Source organism: Strigops habroptila, chromosome 4 (assembly GCF_004027225.2).
Source record: "Strigops habroptila isolate Jane chromosome 4, bStrHab1.2.pri, whole genome shotgun sequence".
In the NCBI taxonomy this organism is placed as follows: domain Eukaryota; kingdom Metazoa; phylum Chordata; class Aves; order Psittaciformes; family Psittacidae; genus Strigops; species Strigops habroptila.
Window position 1 is genome coordinate 35,824,381 of NC_046358.1, and position 21,461 is coordinate 35,845,841.

Genomic DNA, 21,461 nt, shown 5'->3' on the forward strand with positions numbered 1-21,461 from the left:
CTATAATGAAAAATATTTTTCAAAAATACAAATTAATGCAAGGCAAAATGTTCTCACACACTTTGTGAGACGACTTAAAAGTAACTGTGTACAAGGGAATGAAACCACACATCGGTAATGCTTTACCTTTCTACCATCTCCACCTCCCATATTACAAGAACTGTTCATTTCGCGAGTATCACTATGAAGTTGCCATGTGGTGTTTCAGAAGAGAACGGAGAGGACTGGTAAGACAAAAAGCTGATGTAATCACAAAAATCTTGTTTTCTTAAGATGACAGATTTTAAACACCTTGTTCCATGCTCATCAAATACTTACTCTTAAAATTTTCCCTTTGAATGTTGTAATTTTAGCAGCCAACTGGCTTAATAAATTAAACTGATTGAGTACAGAGGATAGAATACAGGAGTGTAAGAAAGAAAACACAAAACAGGTGCTTTGGGCATAGGTAGGAAACAGCAGGGATTGACAAAGGACAGAGGTGGATTCCCAACTAGAATGGCAACATCATTTCAAGCACAGCTGTTGAGGCTACATTCCTGGGTACTCCAGAGACCCTGGCTAGTACACAGATACCAGAAGCAATTCTCACAAGAATGGGAACGGAAAACAAGCTTCCCAGCTGCTCTTGGAAGGAGGTAATGTATTCAGAGAACCCCCGCTCCCAAGACACAGCTGGGCACAACACAGGGAACCAAGATACAAAGGCATTCAGCTCTCACATTATAGTTCTTGCCCTTGGAAAAGAAACAGTCCACAGCAATAGCAGTCTTTTCAAAAGTCTCTTTCTTGCACCCTCTCTAAATCAATAGCATAATCTTGCCATTAAACATAATTAAATCCAAACATCAGGTCCCTTACATACCAGCCAGGTACTTTCCAATAAGGTAGACTAACTCCAAGTTTCTGGAGGGGTTTTAAACAATTGTACTATTTTTACTATTTATGTAAGTGATGTTCTCTTCCAGGGGTCATCCTCATGCCAATTTATTTTAGAATGCTTTTACTTTAAAAGGACTATTATATTTCAAGTGGCTTAAACAGAGGAGTGAAAAGGGGGAAAATAACAATTCAGTCTCCTGTCTAGAAACATATAGCAAAACACAAAGAAGTGCCTTGTTTAACTAAATCACCCTTATACAAGTCCTATTCTCTAACCTTCTCTCAGCTTTCAATCCCTTCCTTCTCCTGTCCCTAAGCCACAAGGATTTCATAACCCAGAGTCCCCAAACACTCCCACCTCAAGTCCTTCCCCCATTCAACCCATACCAATGGTCATTGACTTCTCACTTCTCTCCAGCTGTTTACTAAATCCTCTCCCACATGTTTCTCTCTTATGCCCCTATCTTCCTCTCACCTGGTTCAGACTAAATCCTTCCCTGCCCACACCTATAACCATGCAGCACTCCCAGATAGCTTCACTGGTATCTACCCTTCTGCAAATCACTTTCCAAACTTCCAGCCTACTCTCTAATGCCTGCACTTCTATTCACTCAATCCCCCTGCTTCACATCCACATCCATATCTAGTGGCTTAACACCAGGTGTCCTGGTTCTAGGTCGCCCAAAAATGAGCTCAACCCTTGCTTGGTTCCTCCAGTTTTGCCTGTACAGGCACTTGCTGCTATACTGTAACGCTTTTATTGTATGCTGGTACCTCTTGGCACCCTTCACTGTCATGACAATCTTGTCTTCCCACAGAACTAAAACTCTTGGTCCTTGTTGCAACACAGGATTTAACAGCCAGGCTAGATCAAAAAAATAATTAGAATGACTCTTAAATAACAGAAGACATTCTATGAATGTGTCTGGGGAAGGGGGAAGAACCAACAACAAAACCCCATGAGCAGTAGCCGTACGCTTTACCTATGTTCCTTTGGGCCTTGCAGTTACATCTGAACCTTCCAAAATACCACTGTTTTCAGGTATGATTAAAATAATAGTCTTAGGTTAGAAATTACTACATGCCATAAATTCAGAACTGAAGAGTTCTGAATTTAAACTTTAAATTCTTCAAAAGAAAAACTGTCCTCAACTAAACCATCCAAATTTTCATATTAAGCAAGCTTCAGATTTCATTTCTCCAAAGGGATTATTGCAGAAATGTGGCCTGGAGAATCAAAGTAGAGAGCAGATGTCGAGAACTGAATAGATGCAGCTTCAGGAAGGAAATTCATTGTCAGATAGAGCTCTAGCTCTAAACTTTTCATTGACTTGTGTATCCCTTTCTACATGGATCTTTTTCATGGTGACAGAAGACAACTACGACACAACGCAACATATGTTTCTATACTTCACTACAGAAGCAAAGAGTGTACAAACACTGTGTTGCTCAATACAAAATCTCACTTGGAAATAATCTACATTGTTTGCTAGGAGCTGAGGTCTTTATTGTTTGCTGGTCACAAAGAAGGGAATTAGCACTTTCATTATACACATTTCCCACTCTTCTGTGGGGAAAGTATCTTCGGAGAACCCAGAAACAAAAAGCAATGCAGACACATTTACCACGACCAACACATTTCCAGAGCTTCCACTGCATTTCATAGCCACTTCCAGACTTGAGTATACCTGCACTGATAGGTGGCTAAACAGATTTCAACCTCCACCATCTGCAATTACCAGAGTAAGCTCCTCTGTCAACCAACAAAAGCTCTGCTCAGGAAGCTACACAGCCTTTCCCTCATAGAGCTTTGTGAATTACTCTCTGGATTCCCCTTCTATACTTCCTAATTTAACCAGCAGTAACTAGCTGTGGTAGGAATACAGAATTTTATATAGCTATTAGATGATTTTTAAATGGCAGCAAGAGGACACATTGGTTTTCTAGACAGACCTACAAAACCACAGCAGTTGGAGCCAAGTGAGAAATGAGTGGGTTTAGGGAGAAAGTCTATTGATTTATTTTTTAAAGTTCTTTTCAGCAAAAAAATTAAATAGATGCATTTCATTTTTCCCCAAATGTTTTTTTAGATACTATTTTTTATCCAAGGAGGCAGCTTCCATCATATATTTAGCTTTCAACAAGTCAGCATTTCCTGAATGAATGTTCACTTCTCTACCAAATTTTTTTAATAGTTTTACTGACAAAGTTTAGCTTTAAAATGCTGAATTCTGACTTCATTAAGAGAACCAGACTGATAACTCTGAATGTTACTGGACAAGCAAAGAAGCTTCTCCCAGCGTTCCTCATACCTCTTTGGGCTTTGAAAGATCAGATTCTGTAACTAGGGTCTGGCCTGATGCAAGATCAGGCCTCAGCATCACTGGTATGTTCAGTGCTCACATTTTCTGCTGAGTCCATCAGCAAGAAGGTGCTTTGGTTTTGTGACTTATTCTTTAAAGTTCGAGACCTATCTGCAAAGACCAAAGTGCCTGTATTAGTTTTGGAACTGCCCAGACTGAATCAAAACTTTGAACCAGATGTAGAAGAGTACAAAAAAATCAATTCAGCTTCCTAGATTTATAAATGCACCCCACCTTTTAAAAAAGAGATATTGCCAATCATCTAAACAGATATTCAAAATCCAAACATAATAGAATTGAAAGAAACAAACAGCACCAGCTACTGCAACTATTAAAGATGCTTCAGAAAACTTAGCAAAAGACCACTGTTAAAACAATATTTCCAAAATCTAAGTATGAGAGAAAAGATGACAAGTGCAGGGACTGTGAGAATGAAGCCTGTGACAGCCTCTTCTGTTGTGACAGGGACTCTGGCTTTACTGCTTACATACCTGCTGTATAAGGAGACTGATGTGGCGTGGTGGGGAATGCTGACAGCCTACCTGCTTTTCTGCCACCTGCTGCAGTTCTGCTGCTACCATACTGGGGTTATTACTTTTGTCCTGGGAAGAAGTATCTTCTGCATCTTTGTGCATCCTGGCTGAGCCCACATGCTGCCCACTTGAACTGCGATGGCACAAACCTACCAAACAAACATGTGGATATGCTTAGTGAGCAGTATGTCAGACTCTCTCAGCCTGCTGATCACAGTACAAAAGCAGGTATGATACCTTCTGCATATTCTAGGGAGAATACAGCCTTCTATTCTGCATGGGTATTGCCCACATGAGCTTTTGTCAATTCCAAACCCATATTCTCTTTATCGCAGTGTATCTAATAGCAACCAATTCCAGATAATATTAGCTGCTGTTACCTAAGTTAATCTATAATTCTTTGCCTTAAAAACAAATGGATTAATTTGAACAAGCTATTCAATTAGGAAGTCAGGTTTAATTTAATGCTAGAAAGGTGGTCAATATATATATCTATCTACACAGCAACCATAATGAACATGTGCTGACCCTGATCTACAATCTAAAACAAATGTATATCATTAAAAAAAAAAAAATCAGGACCACAGCTGTTAGCCTCTGTGTGGTTCCCAAAACTTTCTCAATAAAGTACAATATATATCTAAAATTCCTATAGTTTCTTCTACTCTTCAGATTCGTTACACTCTAAAGTTGCATTGCTCAACTATGTTCTACCCCAGCATGGTGAGTGAGAAGTCTCTAGATCGTGTTTTTAAGATACACTTGGATATGGCAGTGATGAAAGGTCCTGAAGAAAGAGATACAGTAATGATCCACTCAGATCTTTTGGTTTTGGAGGTCCTTACACACCTATTGAATACCTCACAAGTATTCAATAATTATGAGGTTTTGTTAAAGGATTTCTCTGCATGATAGAGAAACAGAGAACTAAGAAAACATAGACTGAGACAGGACTTCTACTAACCAAAACTAGATTAATATTACTAAATATTTAAAAAAAAAAAAGAGCTCAGTAATACAATCAGATAAATGTATACAACACTTTATTTCCCAGCTCTTTTCAAACAAGTTCAACAGCTGAGTTCAAGGCTGAACTCTCTACAGCTACCTGAAAGGAGGCTGTAGCAAGATGGGTGTGATCTCCCAGGGTAACAAGGGATAGGAAAATGGCATCAAGTTGCTCCAGAGGAAGTTTAAACTGGATATTAGGAAGACCACCAAGCACTGGAACAGGCTGCCCACGGAAGTGGTTGAGTCACCATCCCTGGAGATATTTAAATGATGTGTAGACATGACACTTAGGGACCTGGTTTAGTGGTGAATTTGGCAATGTTAGGTTAATGGTCGGACTCAGTGATCTTAAGGGTCTTTTTCAACCTAAGTGATTTTATAATTCGCTGTTCATCTGGCCAATAAAAGGGCGTCTTTGGCAAACAAGGGCTGCTTCCTGGACTCCTTTCCATGAGAAATTTAGCACCATTCAACTAGACACATAATTCTGGAAATGTAAAATTTCTACCTAGTCCAGAACAGAAATTACATGATCTAGCAGGTTATTATGCATCCCAGAACACTCACCTACTTTTGCAGAGTATGGTCGGGACAATCTTTGGCTGTAGATCTGAGCAGCAGCCTGAAAAGATGAGAATGGGCCAACAGTGTATCTACCAGAACGACAACAATGTAACCCTGCAAGGCTAGAAGCCTCACTGGACACTGGGTTCATGAAGACAGAAGAGCTGTCAAGAGCTGTGCTCTGCAGGGATGGTAGTGGGGAAGGGGCCTGGGACCAGCTGGAGGAGCTGGCAACGGTGACCAGGTACCTGTGATTTTTCAGATGCTGAAGGCTGAGAAGGTGTCCAGGAACTGGTACTTCTCTGGAATGTGGCACCATAAGTAGAGGAAGAAGCACCAGAAGGGCTGCACCGAGGTAATTTCACTTCAGGGTTTAAGGAGAAGATGGGTCCTTCTGAAACTACACAAAGATAATGAGCACACTAGATGAGAAAAAGCTGCTTTTCAGGTCCTTTGGATAATATCAACACACCAAAGATGCCTCTACCCAGACACACGGAAGCCAATATGACCTCATCTACTGGCAAAGACAAGAAGAGGCTCTACATGATGAATATCCTCTTCCGAAGCTTGTTACGTATCTTGATCTTCCCCCACAGTAGAGCAGCTAACACTTTCAAACTGATGGCTCTACAGTACCTTCTCTTGGGTTAAAAAAAAAACCCAACCCTGCAGAATCCTCCCCAAAATTGGGCATTTGAATCCCTCAGGAGGAACCCAAAGGTTCCAACCTTTGTTTAAAACAGTATATGCATTAATTATTTTTTTACTGATTTCAGCCAGTTCACTTTACAGGTTGATTTACCTTCTTTGGGTTTACAGCCTTTTAATGCTCCTTCTGCAAGTAGATCTGCAACTGAAGTTTTGGACTGATCACCTTTTATTTTTTTCACCACCTCAGGATGCTCTAGAAAAAATCAAGAAGTTAGTAAGTAGAACAATGCAAACTGATATCATTACAACAGGACTGCAGAATTTAAAACCTTGTTACAATGGATTTTCTTGCTAATATTTACTGTAGACCATGCAACTTCATTGATCACAATTATGCTGTCATGTACAGTAGCATGGACTACTGAATATGTATGGCTGGCACTGCATACCCTTCCATGGAACACTTTATTAGGCTCAAATATACAGACTCTGCCCTCCAATGGGGACGCTCACTGTAGGCAGCAAAAATTAATCGGCCTTGATTTCTCTCATCCCTTACTTTGATTTTGGGATTCTCCGCTCATTTCAAATCTCAGTGCCTTCAGTTTCCACATTATTGTTTCAGTCATGACCCACTATATCTAGCTCCTTATAAATGCTATTCCAGATTCATCCCACTTCACTTCTATGCATAGACTGAAGTTAAAGTGGATTTGCCTGGGCAATGCCATCTCAGAACTGCCTGCAAAACTTACCCTCTTGAGGCTGTTTCTCTGACTCATTACTGGTGTTGCCACATTTTGTGCTTGCGGAGCTTTTTCCTAGGAAGACATTTGCTGACCTGTTCTTCTGTGTGTAAAAGGTCAGCACTTCCGCCAGGTCACTTTCACTATAATAAGGAGACAAGAATGGATAGAAGTGAGGATTCTAAGCTTTCCTGCATTCACATAACAATCAAAGGCAAGGAACAATAAAGAGACTGAAAAGGGGAGTAGGAAAAAAGGTGAGGCCAAACAAGTTAATAATTTGCTCAGTTCAGCAGGGTAAGAGCAGAAAGACAGGAACATGGCTTAGTTAAACCCGAGATTCCCACTGAAATGCCATATTCCTTATGCAACAGAAAAACTGAGGCACCCAGGAGCCTTCCCAGGATAAATAAAGAGCAAGTGAAAACTCCAAACACATTTTTGGAGTTTGGTTCACAGCTGAATTTGTGAGTCTTCTCCAGGTGCTCTCTAGAACAAGCAGCTATCTTTTTCATGACAGAACTCAGCTCAGTCTCTGTTTTATAGTCATCATTAGTAGTTTTAATTCAGCAGTGGGGGGAAAAGAGGAAAGAAGAGGAAAGAGCTTGTTAATTAGCCAAAACTGCAGGACAAACAAACAGAACAGTCAATTTTTTCATGAAGCTCACAGAACTACCATACATTTCTCACTTTCTTTAGAACAAAAAAGTTTAACTGCTCCAAAGTCCTAAGTGCCTATTGGTCCCAAGCCGGTATCAGCTACTTGGCCATTCATATTACAGCTTGTGCAAGCTGTAATTCTGATTGTTTTGATATCTAATATGCTTTCCTTTTGCTTTACAGTACTGCTCAGAATTAGTGAGTGGGTGTATAGCAGAGCAAACACCAAAAGCAAGAAGTATAGTGCCAGTAACAATACAAGAAAACATAACACAGGAATATAAACTAGCATAGCAGCAGTTGTAATCCTTCAAAATGTCTTCTGCACATCACACTTGTACTAGTCTTAGCTAGCCTGAGCTTTGGTAAAAGCAATCTAAAGCTGGAACATGCTACACATCCCAACAGAGTTTAGACCTCCAGGGTATGCTGCAAAGTTCACCTGTTCTCCCAGACCAATGAGAATAAAGGTGAAGAGGAAATGTAAGAATAAGAGTTGTTGGTGGAAAGGTGCTTTAAGCTTTTAAGTGAATTTACCAGTATAAGTATATACTTCTGCATTGCACTGAGGATGTTTAGGTGCAATGGTTGTAGCATGTGTATAACTAAACACAATGCTATCCATGGGATATCGAAGTTAGAAAGCCCATGAGACAACCCCAATTATTAAGTGGCAACATTTATTACACGTTTTCTCCAGTGTCGCATTCACTGTACGGCAGAACAGCTACTCAGAAAACCTATACCCTTTGCTTGGCTCCGAATGATTAGCTCACTGACTTAAGCTTCAAGCACAGCGCAAAGTAGCATCACATTATCAGAATTTTCAAACATACCTGACATCTCAGGAGAAGCAGAAAGATGAAAGATCATCACTAGAAATTGTCTGATCATTGGCAAACTGGCTTTTGCTGTTCTTTATCACACAGGCAGATGATCCAGCAAAAATCTCCAGCCCCAGCCTAAACTGTGCATCAGGCCATGATGGTATGGTAGCCAGTAACAGAAACAGAAGAACATACAGTTCTGCCCCAAACAGGCATATCTTAGCATTTCTTGCAAAAAGCAAAATGACCTGATCTAGGATGCAACAGCCATTTTAGTGGCCAAAGATGTCAGAGAACCAAAAGCATGCCATGGGCCCACGTAACCTGCATTTCTTGTGACAGGATTAGATGCTATGGTATATGGTAGTCAGATATCCTGACTATCATTCTTTTACAGAACTATCTGAAAAGCAGTGAGATTTTTCTTGGAGCCTGTAAATCTGTTGCAGTAATAACTCCATGAATTATATTAAAATGTAAAATTAATTGTTTTCATGAGAATGTAGTATCAAAAGAGACTATAAAGCCTCCTGAACTTAGTTAAAAAGCCTCAGCTATAACCCACTTCTAATCAGTCGCTAAGAGTGCTATCCAAACAGAGAAAAAGAAAATACAGTTTCATAACTGATCATGAAAAAGAAGCAGTGACTGCCAACCTTCCCAGAGAAGACAGAAGGGTGTTAAAAAGGCAGGTGAACTCTACCTGTCCACATACTGACAGGGGTGCTTGCCCATACAGGCATGTCATATATAGGTCAAATAAAGCCGTCAAAATCTATCAATCAATCAGGTTTTGTGCTCAAGAATCAGAAACTTTGAGGGCATAATTCCAGTTCACTGAATAATTTCAGAGCTCTCCATAGTTAGATAGCCATAATACCATTATTTTTCATAAAATGCTATAGGCCATGAAGAGTATTTATCTATTTTCAAAATACCTTTCCTATTAGACCCTTGTAAGTTTAAGGCACATAAAGTTCAAAGCATGCACATTTGAAAATGCTAGTTTTTCATTATGAAAGTAACTGCTTGCACTGAACTGCCTTAGCAGGCCAAATAAGCGGCTAGGATGAAGACAGGGAGTATAACTCCCTTCCTTCCTCATCCAAGTCCAGACCTGGAGAGTTTCTGAAGATAGGCAGCAAGCATGAGATTTGTTTCTGAGAGCAGAAACTTGAGAGCTAGAGCCACAACAACTGTTCAACCACAGCAGCTCAAGGCCATCTGAGCAGCAGCTCTAGTTTCATTCTCCTTCCAAAATAACTCCACATTTGCTCCAGCATCACAGGAAAGGAGACCATTAGCTCACCAGCATCAGTTTGAAATTTACAGACTAGGGCAACCACTGCTGCCCTTTGGTAATCTTCTTAATGGTCAAAACATCTATTGTATGTCCTTCTCTAAGCACCAGATGCTGATGCTTCAAGTGTTTGGTTGCTGGAAGAAAAGATAGAAGACAAGTTCTCTGTCCCCAGCAAGAGCAGAAGGAGGTGCTATGGTCAATAAAGGTATTTAGAACTCTTTAGATCAATCAGATCATCTTTAGAACAACCCCATCACCATCAGGGCTGGGAGATCCTTTATTAAAAAGAGTAAAATCCATTCCTACCTTGCTTTGCTAATGAAGTTCTGAAAAAGTTCAGGATTCACTCCCTGCTCCTCTTCCTGTTTCTTTTTTGATTGCTTCTGAACCATCTGCTCTGTTTCCTGTTAATAAGTAGTATCAGTAAGTGTCTCTATGTAGTTACTTTATGTTCCATGCACAGCTGCAGCTCAGAGAAGACAAAAACCCAATTCCATGGCATCTAAGACAAAAGAATATCAACTCCGAAGAGCCAAATTTTAAGTATTTCAGTGTGGGCAACAGAATGGATAAATATAGAGAGCCCGAGAGACAGCATGCTAAGCATACACTGAACTCTTCATTCCTCCACCTGATATAATTCATTAGAATTGATTTGCTGAGAAGAGAGTAGTCTTCACAAATATGTGCTGCTTCTTCAAATATAGTCTTTGCTGGGACATAAGGAAATACGGAGGGAAAACCAAAAAATCTTTCTAGTTTTGTTGTTTCTGTCATAAATAGAGTTTGTCAAAATAGCTTTTATTTGAGCATCTATCCCAAAAGGAGATATTCAGAAAGAAGGACAAACCCCACAAAATTATACTAGAAGAAACTCAATCAAGTAGGGCTGCTGAGGGCATCCATATTTCCTACTGTAAACTAGGAGCTCTCCTCTAGAGTTAATTTCTCTTGCCATGCAGCAAATTGCCAAGGGTTTATCTACACATCAAAAATAAACTGCTTTAGCAGAAGCAAAGAAAGTAAAACAGTTCAGCCTGTGGCAAATATGCATTTATACACTAAAATATACTAGAATAAAAGATGGTGAGCCTTTGTGTGTAAGCTCTCAGATAGATATAAGTGATCTTTCTATTTCACACCAGTGGAACTTGCTGACACAAGCAATTGTATTAATACTAACATGTTTGTTAATTAAAATAAAAAAACCCTACAAGCCTGTCTGAAATACCAATACTAGCACACGAGCTTCATCTGACCAGACTTCACCTCTACTTTATTACTTCCTACTGCTACTCTGAGCATTCCCAGGACGAAAGGGTCAGATAAATCTTTTGAAAGGTAATTCAGGAGGGGGAAGAAAAAGCCACTCTGGGACATGGTTCTACCCTTCACTACTTAAGTAGAAGTCTGGACAATATGTGATCTGTTTTACTTAGCTTGCTGGAGGTAGTGTTTTTGATTCTGTGCCATTACAGAAGATACATAATGACTAGTAGAAGTCCCTACTAAATCTGAAGTTACAAGTCAGTGAAAGAAGTCTATATGTTGGAATCAGACACCAAAAAAAACCCTCATAGCCAAAGAGTCCCTCAATGGCTTGAACATGTACATCGTAAAACCTCAAGTGATCTGTTCTCACTTGTTTTAACTGAGAAAATATGTTTATGCACTGATTTATTACCAGTTAGCTTTATTTTGTGAATTTACTTAAGAGTTAGCAGAAAATCCTAATGTTTTAATATAATTTGAGTGGAAATTATATCCAAAGCAGCTGCATTCTTCACTCACCACAGAGCCACCCAAGCGTTTTGTGGTTACTCCTAACACAGTATTTCAGTGAGCATTAGGCATACAAGACACTCCTTGGAACAGATTTAGTTCAATACCAACCTTGCTTTGACAGATCAAGTTACTAGATGTCAGTTCTGACAAGGTAATGTAAGTGAACATCCTCTGCTAATGAGAAGGAGCTCAGAAGCCTATGTACACAGCAGTCTCTGAAACCAAAATTTAAACTACCCTTGTTCCAACAGTAAAGAAATGTTAGGGGGCAAAGGAAAGGGGAAGCTGTTCTTGCAAAACAAGGATTAGCATGATACCACTATGCTAAGAACAGCATCTTCTACATCTAAAGAGGTGAAAATTTTTTAAATTAGGACCTACTTCTTATTACTGAGCATGCAGAGTCCCATACTGCAGATAGGTAGCAGTCCCTCAGTATACCAAACAAACAGTAAAATACATATTTCATATTGTTCTACATAAGAAAAATTATCTCTAAAGAAGCACCATAAAACCAGGGAGAAATGGGAAGACATTACAAAACACTAGAATTGAAGACAAGCCAAAGAGAAAAAGCAAACTGCCAATTAAATTCCACTTCAACACTTCTTCTTACTTTTATGCACATGATGACCAGACTGCACATACAATTCAGTAATACTGTTGTCTCTCTGACAATTTGAACAGACAAACTACCATTACTGGATGCACAACTGCAAACAAACCATGTAAATTACACAACAGAGCCTTTAAAACAGCCTGCTGTCTTGACTATGACAGCAGCCAGCACAAGATACTCTAGAACAGAAACCAAAAGAGCTACCAAAAGAAGAAATAAGAAAGAATTAGTCACCTTGTTATAACAGATTATGAACTTGCCCAGCTGGTAAGCCAGGACGCGACGACGATCATTTAGTCCTAAATGACGGCTGGGGAGCAGCATCTTCAAGGACTGTTGAAGATTGCTGGCAGCTCGCCTCAGGAAGTGTACCACAAGCTCCTGCAAGCAAGAGAGATGGCATTAACAATGGACCAGCTGCGAGATGTGGTGAGAGGAGAACAGAGGTATTACGGCAGCTACTGATTGGCAAGAACTAAACACACGGTCCTGAGAAAATGAGAACACTTGAGGAGTGTTCGTCTGAAAAGCATGGCAGATGAAAACAGAAACCAAGCAGCAAAAAGCAGTAACAACAAAGAATCACCTGTAAAGTCCAATACCTTAGGAGAACATTTCCAAAAAACAATCTGCAATGTGTTAAAGAAAGCCTGTGATGAAGCGCACTGATATAAAACCCTCAGTGCTATCACAGGAAAGGGGATCTTGGTCAGATATCTCCATTACAGTGATCTAAGCCCCATTTCATCACTTTTCATGTATGCATACTATTGCCACAGTCTCTCCACAGCAGCAGATGACTACATCTATAGCCATGTAATTCCAATCCCCCACCATGTCTGTCTGATGCATCCTGTGGGTGTTTTGAACCCTTTCTGTCTCCCCTCTGGATTTGCTTTTGGTTAGGAGGTCTGCTAATGCATAAATGAGCAGCCTCACAGCCAAACTATTGGATTTCACAGCTCGCCTCTCATTGCCATTACTCCAGGCTGGTTTGATCTGTTATTTTAAACATTATTTTTCACAGTACAGCAGACAAAGTGACTCTCAAAAACCCAGTTTTAATTTCCACTTGGAAAGAGCAGGGGTAACATTTTCCACTGAGTCAACTGATTATTCTTGACACACAATTTTATCTTTGAACTGCACTGGCTCTTTCCCTGCAACATGTATTCAGCAAGAAAGCTCAAGAGCCTATTGTACAAAGCTGTTTTAAGAAGGTTTGTGAGGAGATCTGAGCTTGCTGCACTCTTTAAAATGTATATACATAAAATATAGGGCCTTAAAATACGGCCTAGAAAAATTAATCACATTTTTTTAAATAGATAATAAATAAATATGCAAATAAAAACATCTATGCTAGAAAGTAACTTTTTCTCCTCAGTGGTTTTGACTTTTTTCTTTTTCTTTTCCTCTATCTCAAATACAAAGAAGATTCCTAGGCACAGATGCTGGCAAAGGGTAAAACAGGACACAGGAGAAAAAGCTTAAGTGGGTATCTATCTGTTCTATTTGAGTAGATGTATACTTTAATGCAACAGAAACCAGACACTGCCAAGCTGTCTTAAAGAATCTTAGAGAGAGGAATTCAAAAGCCAGTAAGCTCAGAGATCAGTGAACAAGAACCAATGAAAGATCTGAGCAGCTTGAATATGAACCACACTCTAATCATTAAGAGCTGTCTACTCTCGCTGGTGCTCAGATGTCAGTCAGCAGCCTAACTTGTCTGCATATAAAGAATACAGCACTGGCAGCTGGACTACAATAGCCAACTATAATATCAGTTGGACTTAAGCTCTTCCAAGGATGGAACAGACATCAAAACTCTCATGGCAGATTACACCTTGGCTTCTCAGTCTGGCCAACATAAAGCTTCTTACCATTTGCTCATCTTCTTTGGCAGTCCAGGCAGAATTCTGGATCTGGTCACCAGCCTCCTTCATCAGCCGCAACTGAACGTGCTGTAGATAGGCAGAGAAAGCCCTGCGAGCTTGGACTTTGCTGTGGACCAAAAGAATCAGTCAGCTATCTTCAGAGTAGTAATGGAAAGAGTTATAGCAGTCAAATACAGCTTACGGACCAAAGTATGGTCAGCAAGGACCTCCTAGGTGTACAAATGTTGAAGCTCAAAGGAAAGAGGACCTTTTCACCCTGCCAGTGTTTTCAAGTCCTTCAGCTTACCAAGCTGGAGTAGGTATTGCAGGATATACAAAAGACCACAGATGCTCTCCAAGATCATCTCTAAAAATCGAATGGTCTCCTTGCTTCTCACAGCCTTAGCTACTCTCCTCCAAAAGCCAACAATGTGAACATCAGCAGAACTGTGTATTTTTAAACCAAATTCAAGAATCTCTTGGGCCTCTGTCTTCGCAAGCATTCTGAACACCACAACAACAAACCATAAAACAAATGAAGGGCTTGGTACTGGTGCCAGAGTTATAACAAAGACCCTGCAATTCCCATTGGAAATGAAGGAATTAAATCTGTGAAAGTGAGCTCTTCCCTGCTGGTGCAAGGACATGAGCCAAATTTCATTGAGCAAGGCACCACTGAAGAATGAAAGAACATCAGCAAAATCTGCTGTGCAGCTGGCTGAACATGTTAGGAAGCTATGAGTGTGAACTGAGGAGACTTCACTGGGGTAGGACTGGGAGGGACACATTGCTTCTCAGTCCCTCACAATGGTAGTCACTTTAGCGTACGCATCAACTTTTCCAACCGCCGAAAGCTTTGCCTAATTCTGTTCATTCTCATCCTGGCCTAAACCCTCTCCTTCAACATTTTGCTCTCCCAGTCTCCACTCTTCGTCATAGTTTTCCCCATAGTCACTACCAGCTGCCCCTTGAATTGCAAACATAATTTCTCCTTCCCTTTTCATAAGAATGTAGAAGTAAATGGGCTTTAGTGTCAGCTACTCTTCCATCACAGGCAATGTCCTAATCTCTGTAAATTATCAGGTTTCATCTTAATAGAGTTTTAAACCCATTACTTTCCTACAATACTATTCCAGACCTTACTGTTTTAATAATTAGGAACCTTCCTTTACCATCCAGCCTAACTTCCCTCATGAGCAGTTTATATTTGCTTTTTCTTTCTCCAACATTGTCCTGTATCTTAAATAATTTCATCCCTGATGGGTCTCCTACCTTGAATGTATTAATTAGCAATTACATTCTTCCTTAGTTCTCATTTTACTAGTGTGAACTATCCACATCTTTCAGTGTCTTCTAACAAAGCACCCACACTGGTGACATAAGACTAGCAGCCAATCTCCACCTGTCCAGTCACAATTTACCTTCCATGAACACAGGTGATAGCAGGTGTATACAATATTACACATGAAATCTCAGAAGTATCTCAAGTGATAAACCCTAGACCACATTTGGTGCTTTCATGCATACGTGAGCTAGAGCTTCGCAAACCTCCTGTGATCAACAAGCATGTAAGATATATTTCCTTATAATTAATTTCCAGTTGATGAACACCCAGTTGATAGAATTTCTGCTGTGAATTATTAGTTCTTAAAAGCATGCCCTTAGACTTTGTGCTACTGAATTTTATCCTAGCTATATTATTCCTATTCTCAAGTTCATCCAGCTTCTTCCATGTTTATTCCACTACTTTTCTCTCATGGTAATAACTTCCAAGTCTTTTCCATCAGCAAATTAAATTAGGACATCTCTACATTTTATGTCATTCTTGAACTGCTTATTAAAATCAGCCTCAGACCAATTCCTGAGGAACCTCACCATTTTTTCTCTATTTCTTCTCTGCACCTTAGAAATATTCTCAGATACTTATATGGTCCTCAGGACTCCAGGTACACATGTGCCTGAAATTTTATTAAAAACTCAGTCCACAAATTGTCTTCCTGTTTTATATGTCTGTAAATTTAATGAACACTTTGTTACAATGTTACATAGTAACATACAACATAGTAACATTTATAGAGGCCAATGCATCAATCTAGGTAAGAGTTGAAATTAAAACTAAAATAAAATACATTAAAAGTATCCATGCATCTGCTTAATCATTAGCTTTTGATACTTCTGGAAGACCATGCCAGGCCCAAAGGGTGAGAAGGATGAGCGAGCAGCTGCATGGGACTTAGTTACCAGCTTGGTTTACACCACAACAACCTGTAACTCAAACATCTTGTGACCAAGAGTTCAAGATTTGTGCTGGTAAGAATTAAGGACCCCATTATCAACATTAGCACAGTAATACAGTTCTTTGCCTGCACCTAATACTTCTGTGATTACAAAATGGGAAATGGGGGAAGTTCAGGTTAGCTATAAGGAAGAAGTTCTTTACTGTGAGGGTGGTGAGGCACTGGAATGGGTTGCCCAAAGAAGTGGTAAATGCTCCATCCTGGCAGTGTTCAAGGCCAGGTTGGACAGAGCCTTGAGCAACATGGTCTAGTGTCAGGTGTCCCTGCCCATGGCAGGGGGGCTGGAACTAGATGATCTTAAGATCCTTTTACAACCCTAACTATTCTATGATTTGATGAAGAAGGTCCTTGTGTAACACTGCCTCTCCTTTGGTGCGTAGAATTTTGAAACCTGAGTAACTCCCTTTTAATTTTACTTCCCTGGGAATGGCATGGTTAGGGGAACATGTTTCATTCAACTGTTACCTCTTCACCAGTAACACCCAGTGTATGGAAGGCAGAGAAATTGCCTCATCAGGCTGACTAAAGGAGTGAGAGAAGTCCTATCACTTACAAAAACTGACTGGAACAGGCCTGATTTCTTTTGGATGAAAATTTCATTACTTCAGCTCCTCTACCTGTTGACCCCGCAAGCAAAGCTTTCATCAATGACAGATCAGATGGACCAAGCCAAGCACAATCCTGGAACATGAGGTCACCAGAAGCCTTACACACTTCTGTGGGGAATCCCAACAGTACTGGGTCCTGCGCAAGATTCTGCCAGGAACACCAGAGAGAGCTTACATTCTTGGCATAAGTCAGTTCTATATATACGTAGATGACAGCATTGCTATGTTCATCCTCAAAACAGGTTTAAGAATCTTCCCTGTCACAACAGCAAATGTCCTTGTCACAAGAAGACATCAGAACAATCCCAAAATCCATTTGAAAATTCATAAATCCTCTCAGAAACTAAACTAAGAAAGAAAAACAAGCAACAATCATTCTCCCTACCTTTGGGCACTTTTCACAAAAAACAATGCTGCTTCTCATCTACAAGATATAAAATCCTCCTATACAGATTATATATTATCACTCTTTTCTTTTGCCCTTCTTGTCCACCTGCAAATAGATAGTTTTACTATCCATATTTAGGGGGAGGATCATCCTTCCAAACATCTAGTAAGACCCTGGCTGGTGTTATCCTATAGAATCTCCTCCAGCACTTCTCTTTTTTTCAAGCACCAGAGCCATACATCAGAACATAATCTGTTCCACACTGCCATACTCAACAGCAGGCAATAAGATGCTTCAGTAACTTGTCATTCTCACATGACCTCCTACCTTGCTCTCAGGAGGTGATGACCTTGAGCAAAGACTTTTATCAGAGGTAAAAATGCTATCACCATAAATAAGAGCACAAAAATGAGACAACTAATGTTATGGAGAGGCAGCACTGAGGTATTCCCACCCAACATTTCTTGGACAGTTTAACTTATGTTTATACCCACTTCTTTGTAAATGCAAAGAAAGAAAGATGAATTTTAGAATTCAATAGCATCTTGCATTACGACAGAGAGGCATTTAAGAAGCCTGATTTGACCAAAGAACAGCTTGCATCACCAAATTAAAGAATAGCAAAGGTAACTATGGCTTATACATTATACTGATCCAACAGGTAAACTGTCAGTCTTTGCAACTAATCTCCCTTCTCTGCCAACTAGTTAAGGCAGCCCACAGTTAGACAAAAATCCAGACCCCTTTCTCTAGGGTCCATTTATCAATTCACACTCATTCATAATGTGGCACTAAGTGTACATCCCCCGTATTTTAACCAATATTAGCTGCAAGTCAAAATTCAAGGCAATGTGCCTCTCACCTCAGATTTCCTTGCTTTCGAAGAATCTGCAGCAAGTTGATCTGAATGTTTGTTTTTTGAGGAAACAGCTCTCCTCCATCTCCAGGTTTTTTGTCAAGTTTTTTTGGCAACCTCTCCTTACTAGTAGTTTTCACCAAGTCAGAGAGCTTTGGCTTACTTTTCACCTCAGTGTCCAAAACAGAGCCAGCAGTTCTATCTAGCTCATCTTCATCTGTATCTACCTCCTCTTCTTCCTCACATTCTGTGCCTGACTTGAGGGACAACTTCATTGGTTCTGATGTCCCTGTAGTAGAAGAGAAATCACCTATGCTGATTAAGAAAAAAGTAAGAAGTTGGGAAGCCTATCCTGCTATTTATACCCTTTGGTTTACCTCTAAACTCTTTCCTGCTAGAAGGACAGACCACCACTATTTTAGAATAGCACGTTAAGTATCGCTGCCCTTTATCATTCTGTCTTTCCGCTTGCGTATCAAAGAGTTGAGAAGCCCCTTTTCACAATATCAGGGAAGACATACCACAAGTCTTTTCTTAAATTTACAAACGAAAAAAAAATAATCAAAGAAACAAAGGCATTTGTCTATGTTTTATACTGATTCTTATGTGTGTATCGACATAGACACTCATACTTGATGTATATACTAATTTTTGTAATTTTGTGTGTCAAAAAAAACAAAGCTATGAAATGTAAAACTTTCCCATGTGCGACTAAAGATCACATACATTAACATAGCACCAAAATAATTTTATAACATACAATCTCTCCCATTGCAGTCAGTATCACATAGCTACTAGAAAGAGTTTAGATAATGGCTTCAGGAAGAGCCACTTGTGAGGATCATTCACCTCTGTACCGTTTTAAGTTTTTCCCATGTCAGCTTGGATAAGAAAGATTTTTCTCTTTCCAACAGCTTAGAGACACTGCTGTGTAGGAGAACCAGCCTGGAAGGTCCCACGTTTTCATCTTTCTCTGAAAAGGTGGAGGACTATAAAGGCACACATACTGTTGATTTGTTGTAACCAAAAATTCAACTGCAAGCTCATCTTCAAGAAAATATTGATTATCTTCAGTCATTTATATGGGCATGTGGAATGGTGGGAATGAAATTCTAGGCATTAAGAAGGCATGAAGCTCGTAAGAGGAATGAAGTGAAAACCACTAACACTTGACATGAAAACTACTAACTTCAACCTGTGAAACCCTTTAGCGACTACAGAGGCCAGAACAACCCCATTCACACACATTTCAAATGAAAAAGTCCTTGCTTATTTGGTTTTGACTAGCTGCTCATCTAAGACTTAGCCATGCATACCTGATGATCCTGTCTGTGCTGCTTTAGACTTGCCATTGCATCGCTGGCGCTTCCGTAACTCCAGTGAAACAAGCTTTCTCTCATAAAAGAGAGCATGAGAGTCTACAGCTTCCAGCCTCATATCCAGCTTTCCATTAAGACCTGCTCTGGGAAGCATAATACAGAGACATCCTCAATCTCCCTTTATACTTCTTTTCCTGATGACAAAAGAGACTTACTAGATTAATTTTCTTCAAGAAACAGTTTTCCTGACACAGGAAAGAAGTAATTATGATCAGTCTAACTTTGCTCTATTTAAAGCCTGCAAATGTTTGAAGGGAGTCTTGCAAGTAGTTTACTGAACATCACCTCAAAGCCTCAAAATGTACTTATCTATTGTCATGCTTTCCTGATTGAGCAGCATCTGTCCACCATGCAGCTCAAGGCACAGTTAATAGGGAAAATTGAATTTGAAGAGTACAAAACATTGGAGGAGAGTGGAAAGAGAGCACATGGATCCAAGTCCAGCCTTCCAAACCCTTTATGTAAACAGCTTGTTCTTCATTGTTTGCTCAGAGTTAAGAATTTTAAAATAATCTAAATGAAAAATTACAATCTTTCTACAAGTTCTGCCTAAACCAAGGGAGAAAGAGCCCTGACTGATTCCTTAAGGGGAACAAACATAACCTTCTGCCCGTGCACAAAGATCCAGCAAAGTGCTCTTCATGATGTAAGTGGGAACATCCCCAGGAAAACCCTGTTGCTCCATTTATCTTTTAGATCTAGCAAAGTGAATACACGGGTATATTAAATCCAAAACCCTCATGCATTACAGGATCTTTTGAGAGAACTCAATGATGAGGTTTATCAATACAGTAGGAATGCCAGAGTAGGAAGCCTAAAAGGAGCAATTTTATGATCCAATCCAACAAAACTTAAGCTCTCCACATGCTGGGATCCCCTGTGCTCACTGTATTTACTTTTCTAAAATTAGTTTGATAGATTTCAGATAGAAAAAGTGTTGACCGAAGACTTGGAAGATGAAGCTGTGAAAATCTAAATTTAGAACAAATCCTACAAAGTATGAATTATTTACGAAGCGATTTACCGGGATCTCCCAGTGGGGAAGTCTCTTTTCATCTTGCCCCTACAAAGGGAAAAATGGCAAAAATTACCTTCTGACTGGATTAAAATGCCTCCAAAGTCTTTCATAAGTACGATGAAAAGGTCACATTTACAGAACTCATTGTGAGTCCATCTTAAAGGAGAAAAAAAAAAAGCTCCAGAAGAGGAAATCTGAACAGCTCTTCTACAACTGATGCTTTCATCTGTCTGGCTGAAATCGGAGAAGGTGTCATTCGGAGCTACCCTCCAGACACCTCTCTGAAAGTATACAGCAGAAAAAAAAAAGTAAATTTAAGTGCTTACTTTACATGAGGACAAGCTCTAATATGACTTTAAATTTGAAACAAAAGGTAAGCAAGGACCACCTATAACCCCTTCATAAAGAAGCATAGGTGCTTGAAGATCTTTCATGTCTATAGTAATATTTTTTGTATTGTTCTCTTTGCCCTTGGATTCAGAGGTGCTACACATAAAACCTCCAGAGTCACCGGCACACAAGAGATGTGCAACTATGACCACCCCTGTAAATCACAGGTTGGTGTTTATAACATTGGATAAGTGAGAAATCAATCCTTTTCATGCTGTTTATGCCTTCTGCTTCCTTCCCAAATAGAAAAGCTTTCTACCTGTCCTTAAACAGATGTGTAGCCAGCATGTAGTTCATTGATGTCTTGTGTTCTAAAAAGGATCTAGAAAAACAAAATACAGGAGGTATCAAAATAGAGCTCAACACAATGAAAGGCAGCATAATACAGAAACAATAATCTATTAAAAATATCCCGGAAGTGGATTGAGACAATATGCTGTACCATAACAGAAAAGAGGAAAGGAGGAGACCTATCACTTCTCAGCTGAAGATCCTGGTGAGGCAAGAGACACAGAGAAACATTACAGACTGGAAAAAATTAGAAAAGCGTAATATAGTATAACTCACATGATGAGCTCTATATTGAGCTTATGGCCTAAGGACAATACACAGTATGTGCAGCTCTAGGATGTAAAAGAAGATAGCAGGAATGGATTATCTGAAGTAAACACATTTTTATTCTGACAGAAAAGCAACATCAGAAA

The 21,461-nt window shown here is 39.7% G+C and overlaps 1 protein-coding gene across 1 annotated transcript in view; it reads right to left on the reverse strand.

The window, feature by feature from the left end:
• TTLL5 (tubulin tyrosine ligase like 5) overlaps window positions 1-21,461 on the reverse strand; it is a 138,901-nt gene that overhangs the window by 72,735 nt on the left and 44,705 nt on the right. Inside the window, exons 19-30 of the mRNA XM_030482434.1 lie at window positions 21,017-21,079; window positions 20,374-20,412; window positions 19,287-19,432; window positions 17,977-18,259; window positions 13,828-13,948; window positions 12,182-12,328; window positions 9,850-9,947; window positions 6,763-6,896; window positions 6,159-6,260; window positions 5,602-5,753; window positions 5,357-5,411; window positions 3,788-3,927 (exon numbers count right to left, since the gene is read on the reverse strand). Of these exons, the coding sequence (XP_030338294.1) occupies window positions 3,788-3,927; window positions 5,357-5,411; window positions 5,602-5,753; window positions 6,159-6,260; window positions 6,763-6,896; window positions 9,850-9,947; window positions 12,182-12,328; window positions 13,828-13,948; window positions 17,977-18,259; window positions 19,287-19,432; window positions 20,374-20,412; window positions 21,017-21,079 (1,480 nt within the window). The remainder of the gene's footprint in view (window positions 1-3,787; window positions 3,928-5,356; window positions 5,412-5,601; window positions 5,754-6,158; window positions 6,261-6,762; window positions 6,897-9,849; window positions 9,948-12,181; window positions 12,329-13,827; window positions 13,949-17,976; window positions 18,260-19,286; window positions 19,433-20,373; window positions 20,413-21,016; window positions 21,080-21,461) is intronic.